This window comes from Talpa occidentalis, unplaced genomic scaffold (assembly GCF_014898055.3).
Source record: "Talpa occidentalis isolate TD23 unplaced genomic scaffold, MPIMG_talOcc4v2.1 talOcc4.13, whole genome shotgun sequence".
Lineage (NCBI taxonomy): Eukaryota > Metazoa > Chordata > Mammalia > Eulipotyphla > Talpidae > Talpa > Talpa occidentalis.
The window spans coordinates 49,206,613-49,214,941 of NW_023601322.1; the positions used below are offsets into that span (position 1 = coordinate 49,206,613).

Sequence of the window (8,329 nt, forward strand, 5' to 3'; positions counted from 1 at the left end):
TTTTCATTTATTTTTTGTGTGGTTAGTATTGCTAGTAAGGCTAGTGAAGTTAGTATTGCTGGTAGAGTTAAGTGAGCACTGTTAGTAACTGAGCTTAGTGAATACTAGTAATATTAGAGTACTATTAATATTAGATTAATAGTACATTTGTTAGTATCGTAGGCGAGTTAGTTGTTAGCAAGGCAGCAAGGGCTGTGAGCACAGTCAGGGCTGTGAGCGTAGTCAGCACAGTCCAAGTCCACATTCGCTATGCTTAAGCGTCTCACTCTCCAGGGACGTCAAGTAAAAACCCACCTGGTGCTCGGGACACTGGGGGAGGGCGCCCACGCCCAGGTGAGGCTGGCACTGCACGCGCTCACAAGCACGAAGGTGGCGATCAAAACCCTCCGGGAGGCCAAGCTGCGCGACCTCCGGCTCCTGGCGGGTGAGGTGGGGTGCCTGAAGGCGCTTCACCACCCGTGCATGGTTGAGCTATTCCAGGTGGTGGGCACCAGGGAGGAGCTGCAGCTGGTAATGGAGTATGTGGAGGGGGGCGACCTGCTGGACTATCTGAACGAGTGGGGGCGCCTCACTGAGAATGAGGCCCGCCAGATATTCAGGCAGATCATCTCGGCCCTCAGCTACTGCCATGCCAAAGGCATCGCCCACTGGGATGTGAAGCCCAAGAACATTGTGCTTGTGGGAGAGAAGCACATAAAGCTGGCGGACATCGGGCTCAGCGTGCGGTGCTTCAACCACACGCTGAGCACCTACTGCAGTCGCGCAGAGTACAGGGCCCTGGAGCTCTCCCTCCACCAGCGGTATATCAGTCCAGGGTGGACGCGTGGGGCCTGGGCGTCGTCTTCTAGCAGATGGTCACCAGCACGTTGCCCTTCAGGGGGACCAGCGTCGGGGAGATCAGGGAGCGCGTCCTGGGCGGGTTCCTGTACCTGCCCTTCTACCTTTCGGTGCAGTGCCGCGCCACCTGCTCAACAAAATGCTGGCACTGGACTCCCGGAAACGCAGCACCCTAGAAAGTCTCAAGCAGCACCCCTGGGTGGAAATGAGTAAGGGACTCCTGACCTTCGGCGAGGCAATCCTCAGACACCAGGACCCGGCCATAATGAGAACCATGGAATGCCTTGGGTACCAGAGAGAGGTAATCTGCAGGGCCTTAGAACAGAAAAATACCATGATGTCCTGGGAACATACCTGATTCTCCGCTCCAGGAAAGAGGAGGTGGACTATGAGGAGAAATGGTAAGTCACCTTCTGGGAGCCCTTCCCTCACACTGTGCCCCAGGGTGACCGGGGTTCCGAGGAGTGCCTGAGCTTTCCGGGAATACTCAAAGGCCTGCAACACCAGGTTGTGCCCAGGAGCACACCACCACCTCCAGGCCAGGCCCCTGCTGGAGGATTCCCTGGAAAACAAAACCACCTCCGTGCCAGGCCCCCTGCTAGAGGACGCCCTGGAGAATAGCAGACCCTCAGCGCTAGGCCCGGTGCTGGAGGATGCCTGGGAGGAGAGCAGCACCTCCGTGCCAGGCCCCAGCTGGAGGACATCCCGGAAAATAGCACCACCAATGTGACAGGCCCCCAGCCAGAGGGGGATGAGGAATGCAGGACCAACACCACCAATCCAGCCCCCCAGCCCTCCAGCACCACCCTAGGACCTCACCCAAGACGTGGCTGGCACCTCCAGCACCATAACAATGCAGGGGCCCAATTAGGAGGAACCAGCCAGGTAAAAAATGGCAGCCAAGGTGAGAGGGCCAAAGCTTGGAGGGTCCTAAATGCCATCTTGACATTTTGCTGCTGCTGCCCACCATTCGGACCCCACAACAGAGACAAGAACATCTAGCGCCACACCCCGCAGAAGACCCCCGGCCCCACAAAGTGCAGCCGCCCAGTGGCCATGGTAAACAGCAGCACACCAGGGGAGGGCAAGACTCTGGAGAGGGCTCAGGTGCTGGGCCCAGTCAGGAGCAGCATGAGACTCACAGGACTGCAGCACAGAAGTCTGGGCAGCACCGATGTCCCTGGAGCACAGATGTCCCTGGAGCAGAGCAGGTGAAGGGCCAGGGGGGCAATGGAACTGGTAAAGCACCTGGAGGGGAGCAGAGCAGGTGAAGGGGGGGGGCGCTGAGGGGTTGGGGAGAGCTGGGCAGGTGAAGGCCCCGGGAAGGGTGTGGGGCTGTGTGGGCAGAGCCTCCAGACACCCCAGGGCCAGAGGTGGGGAATCCGGGGCCTCTCTTCCCCATCTTAGGCTCTGTGACATCAGGGCCACCCCGCCCCCTTGCTGGGAGAGCCCTGCTGTCGACCCCTGGGCACACGGATGGTGCAGAAACTGCAGGAGCTCTTTTGTCTGAGTGGCATTGTCATTGACTGACAGCCACAGTAGCAAGTCCCCCTGGATTTGGCCCTTTTAAAACTGAAATTCCAGGTTGGAGAATCACTCACCTGCCAGCTAGTGGCAGCTCCTAGGGCCTCCTGGTTTCCTTCTGAGCCTTGTAAAATCAGGAGACAGTCAGAAATGGATTGTTCTGTTAACATGTCTATCCCATGAAACATTAAATCATTGTTTGACACCGACTGCATTTGCTTCTCATCTATGAATGCACCCATACTTCCAACACATGAGTCATCAGGTACCTGTATTTGCTTGAAAAATTCAGAAAGCATTTAGAAAAGTTTACAAAAGTCAGATGGGTCACATGGTGATACCACGGTGACATAAGATAGTGAAACAGACCTACCAATGAGTATGTCATTAGCTATTTGCGCTGAGGTCTTACTATGCCTAATCCTCCATACTACTTTTTAAAAATTAAGTTTGTTGAGAGACTATTGGTTTACAATACTGTATATGTTTCACAGCACAGGGTCACACCTCCACAACACATTATCACACCACACCCACCACCAAGGCACCAATAATCCTCTACCATAGTCCATTGACATTCCCTCCCTTTCTGGCAGCCTCAGTTCTGCAAGTCAGAGTTCAAGGATTTGTTCTGGATAATTTTGTCTGTTTTGTTTATGTTCTTTGCTTATATTTCTTTATATGCCACATGAGTAAAATCATCCAGTATTTGTCTTTCTCATTTTGATCTATTTTGCTTAGCATAATCTCCATTTCCATCCAGAAGAGATGGAATGCTTTATGAATTTGCATGTCCTCCTTATGCAGGGGACATACTAATCTCTGTGCATCATTCCAATTTGTGCTACCTAAAGTGAGCACTATAGTATGTTATTTGTATGATCCTCATAAAATGTGAACATCACTTCTGGATTAAAATTCTTTCAATTGTTCCCCATTTCCTTTAAGAATGAAAATTAAGTGGCGTGTGATTTTTTTTTTAAGATTTATTTATTCATGCATACAAGAACCAGGGTATAGGCCAAATGTACGGGAGGGTGAGAGGATTCACCAGAGACAGAGAGGGGAGCAGAACAGGCAGATTGACCGAAATACACTGCTGAGGGGAGCAGCTGGTGAGACAGGAAAAATCTGCTGCACCACGTGGGTAGCTCCCTGGCCAGGGATAGAACCCACACTGCAGAGGCTGCAGACAGCCTCACAGGGCTGTGCTCAACCACCTGCACCACTAGGGAGGCCCATGTGATACTTTCTGTATAAGTCCTTCATTCACCTTTGCTCTCTACCACTTCCTCCTGTTCTCTGTTCCAGTCACTGCTAATCTCGTTTGACTCCTTCAGTGTGGAGAGTGTGGCATCTCTCTCGTCCCCTGGTCTCTACACACACTGATCTTCTCCCTCCCCATGCAGTCATCTCCGAGCTACTTCATAATCCTCCAGTTCTCAGCATAAAAGTCACCTGCCTCTAAGAAGCTGTTCATCCTTGCTCTACATGCCAATTGCTCTCTCAAACACCCTCTAGAGTCAATCAGATTAGTCTGGAAACTGAAGAAACCAGAGTTAGCACTGTCCATTTTTTTGTGTGTATGAAGTTGTATAAGATGATGCATCTATGAGTTGATGCAATCTAGAAAGAGGGTAAATTTCTGACTAAGCAATGGCAGAAATAATCTTTTAGTCCTACAATATATTTAAGGGTAATGACTTAAAACAGCAAATTCATGATGAAAATTATTGTAATAGGGCCTCCCCTGGTGGCGCAGCGGTTGAGCGCTGGGCTGTGAAGCTGCCCACAGCCTCTGCAGCGCCCGGTTTGATCCCCAGCCACCAGGAGGGTTCCACATGGCGCAACAGACCTCTCCTGTCGCACCCGCTGCTCCCCTTAGCAGTGTATTTCGTCAGTCTGCCTGTTCTGCTCCCCTCTCTGTCTCTGGTGAATTCTCTCACCCTCTCATGCTTCTGACTGTACCCAGTGCTTGTATAAATAAATATTTTAAAAAGTTCTTTATAAAAAAAAAGAAAATTATTGTAATAAAATATTACTCAATAAAAACCAAAAACAGAATCTTCAGTATGGTTTACAGCAATGTGCATAAGATTCCATCTAATAGCATTTATATATACTTAATGTGTCCTCATGCTCCTTTCTTACAATCAATGAATTTAAGTTTCAGCAAGGATACTTTGGTGTCTGGGATATTTTACTGTATGTCAATTATTTAGTAAAGCTTAAATAATTGAAAGTTTATTTTAAAATGAGTTCTCAGTAACAGTATCTTTAATGGAATTAAAGCATGCTCCTTTTGAGAAAATATACACTAAATAATCCCAATACAAAACTTTAATAAAAGTTTGGAAATTTGATGCATACACATACATATGTGAATTTATACACCTATACCTATTTGTATTTGGCAGGAGAGAAAGCAATATCTGAGTATTTATACAGGATGCAAATTGTGACCTAGAGAAATAGAAGCACAGGATATATGCATTATTAGTGCAAATTAAATAAATTAGTTAAAATTTTATTAGTAATGTGGGACCAGTTTACAAATGAGGTGGCAATAGTAGCAAAAGCAGCACGAAGGGAATTGGCATTTAACATCGTCTAATAAATACAACTTGGTGATTCATTAAATATTATGAAACTATAGAGGTTCAAACCTTCTTACACTTGAATAGATCTTTAATTGATATGTTTCAGATAAGCCAAATACTTTAGATAGGTAAGAAATTGCTGACAGGTAAGAAAGTACCTGCTGAAATCATACTTTAAAGGAGTAACTTTGAAAATTTATTTCACTGTCTACAAAAGCTGCACAAATCCAAAATACAAGATATAATAAATAATATATTTCAACAATAATGGAAAATATCAGCCTACCATTTTCAATTTTAGCTGTTCTTTATAGTTCAAATATTTTTTTGTAAGTAAGTTACATATCTGAACCCTAAAGACATGGTAAATATGATCAACTTTCTTGAATAACCTTAATGTGTTTATTTAGTAAGATGCTTTTGGGTGAAATGATTTACTAAAATATTTAGATTTGTTATATAAAATTTATTACATATTCCCACTATTTACTTGGCCTTAGAGATTAGATTTGCAGATGAGCTCTAAAAGTAGTCATAGGTCATTTCTGTCATGTAGCTTGAGACAGAAGGTAATTAATAGATTAATGAACATCAATTTTACAGTAACTTTATCTATGAGAACTAAGATAAGGATCTAAAGATAAGCACACATTCCAATTATTTATTCAATGTATGTGTCCTTTAGAGCTCACACTATTTGTTTTTGTTCTTTATCTTAATAGGATTAGCTTTATTTGATTTTGCGTTAAGGCAAAAGACAGATATCTCCTTTCCTTTGGCTTTAATGAATCCAAAATCTATCTAGGAAGAGGGAAAATAATGTTCATTTCTTAAGAGGTCAACATCAATATTAGGACAAAATTTTTTCTTCTGACAAATCTATGCTGTGTTTGTATTAAACTAAGGTTAAAAATACTAATCCTGAGCAAGAGTAAAAATAAGAAGTTTTGACCAAAGAATGAAACCCTTCATTGTTAAACCCAAACAGTTTAAAATTCAACCATAAAATATAAAGTCAGTAAGGCTAGAATTCAGACTTCTGATATCCATGACAAACCTGAATACTCTGAAAAGAAATCACAACATAGTAGATAATACATCACAGTAAAAAGCATCAGAAATTGATGCTCCTGGATTTTGTTAAATATAACAAAGGTCACTCAGTCCTTCATGGATAAACCTACCCTGGAGGACAGCACTGAACAGTGTATTGCATTGAACAGATCCCTTAGAAAGGCAACACTGGATTCCTTTTCAGATAGGCACAGACCTTCCCCCCCCCCCACCCCCAAGACATTCAAAGACAAAAGACACATTTGGAAATATACAATATGAATCTGTTTCATGAAAACAAAAAGTTCTGGCCACTCTACAAACGGAAGTCAGTCACTCGAGCTCAGCTATGGCTACCCCTCCTGAAAAGCTTCCTACCCAGCAGAGCGGTGTCGTGACAAAATATGTATACTCCAGGGACGGCAGTAAGTGAGGGCTTTTCAACGTGAGTCAACTGAAGTCAAGCTCTACAAATAATCTTCGAGTCCATGACGTGAAAGTGCACATTAGTAGGGGAAAGGCCAGCCCAGCGACGATCCTCTCCCAGCATTAAGGCTCGGCCACACAGGAATGGTCGGCAGGACGTCGCGCAGTGAAGGCTAGGCGAGGGTTTCTCACGCTGAGCACCGCCCTGAGGCTTCTCCAGCCCACCCTGTCCTCTCTTCCGCCTGTCTGTCTTCCTCTTCATCGGCTTCTTCAATGACCTGAATCTCATCAGCCTGAGGTAAAGAAGAATTTTCCACCTGCAGTTTATTCCCGTCAGTTTTACATTTTTCTTCTTCTATGATCTCCTTCCATATCTTGTGGTTTTCCGTGAGGTGATGCATTAGCTGACAAAATAGTCATCGTCTACTTTTCCTCCGTTGTGATTCTGTGAAATGTAAAACAAATATGTTCTAATCATTGTAATACGATTCATTTATTTATTCATTCATTCAACAAATATCTAAGTGCCTAGTATATCCCACGCAGGCTTCTGAGCACTAGGGTTATAGTAGTAAACAGTAAGATAATAATTCCTGCAGTATGGAGCTCATTTTCTAGTGGGAAAGACCTAGGCAATCAAACACAAAAATGAAACATAAGTATGCTAAATGGTGTTCACTATTATGGGTAAGAATAAAGCAGAGAATGGGATTAGGGGGAAATATTGTGAGTGGAAGAGGGGAGGATAGTATTGAAATGTCAAATGATTAATAATGCACAGTTAAAAACAAATATTTTTAATGTATTGAATTTATCACAAGTGTCAACAGTCTAGTGAATATAAATAATTTTTAGAAGGTAGTCAACTTTCCTAAATTGACACTCTGATGGCAGTCACCTAAGATTACTCTTCACTCTGCTAATCTTGAACATAGCATGGTAGGAAAGGGGTAGTTTTTTGTTATCTGTTCCAATTTACAGCAAGCTCGGAAAACAAAACAAAACAAAATTAGATGTAATTTAAATTCTATTTAAAAGAGTAAATACCTGATTCAATTTACACTTACAAAGGTGACAAAAGTTTTTCTTTCCCTTCTACTTACTGCCTTATATAAAAAAGTGTCCTTACAATTGGGTAATTCAAATTCATAATGCCACAAAACATGATTCTCCTCTTAGGGTCAGTGTGTATTTTCTTCCTTCCCACTTATTTTGACCTTTTGCCTAAATCTAGGTGAAGGGCAGGTTATCAGGCTACTGCTTCAGAAGTTGTGCTCTTCAGTCATCTGGTGGGTTGGTGAGAGGGTGGTGTGAGGAGAGGTGAGGTGAAGGCTAGCCACTAGGACTCTCCTGCCTTATATACATTCAGAGGTGCTGACTGCTTTTCATCATCCAAGCACAGGTAAAGATGCTGCTGTAACTAAGAATGCTGGTGTGATGGCATAAGCATGGTGGTATTTAGAACAGTTACTTTAATCAAGGTATGACCACTGAATCTCTACCTTTAGATATAAAAGATCCAAATCCACATTAAATGAACCTTAAGAACATTAAAGAAATCATGGTTTCCCTATATTCTTACTAGAACTTAGGTTATCTTCTATTTCTTCATCTGTATCTAATTGTTCACCATAACTTTCAGTATCATCATCCTCTTCTGCTTAACAACTTTCAATATCATCATCCTCTTCTGCTTCTATCCATGCCCAGGTAGCAAACCAGCAGCATCACAGGAGTTACACAGGGGACCCACTATGTGGGTGATAAACGATTCTTGGAGCTTTGCCAGTTGCAGAGAAGAATGATCCATGAAGGGACTGATGGATAGACCAGGATTTTCTTCTTCATCTCCCTGATCATTTTAAAAAGAAAACTACATTTTTTTAGGC

The 8,329-nt window shown here is 43.8% G+C and overlaps 1 protein-coding gene and 1 non-coding gene across 2 annotated transcripts; one reads left to right on the plus strand and one right to left on the minus strand.

Moving 5' to 3' along the window:
• The first annotated feature begins 249 nt into the window (after positions 1–249).
• Positions 250–1,050, plus strand: LOC119242820 (serine/threonine-protein kinase MARK2-like). The gene has a single exon (XM_037508289.1). The coding sequence runs from the start codon at positions 250–252 to the stop codon at positions 1,048–1,050; it is 801 nt and encodes a 266-aa protein (XP_037364186.1).
• A 2,073-nt stretch (positions 1,051–3,123) lies between these two features.
• Positions 3,124–3,226, minus strand: LOC119243921 (U6 spliceosomal RNA). Its single transcript, XR_005124902.1, has one exon. It is a non-coding gene; the product is annotated as a U6 spliceosomal RNA (small nuclear RNA).
• Positions 3,227–8,329: the final 5,103 nt, after the last annotated feature.

Excerpts from the sequence above, each read along its gene's own strand:
- LOC119242820 (XM_037508289.1), top strand. The coding sequence starts at position 250 with ATGCTTAAGCGTCTCACTCTCCAGGGACGTCAAGTAAAAACCCACCTG.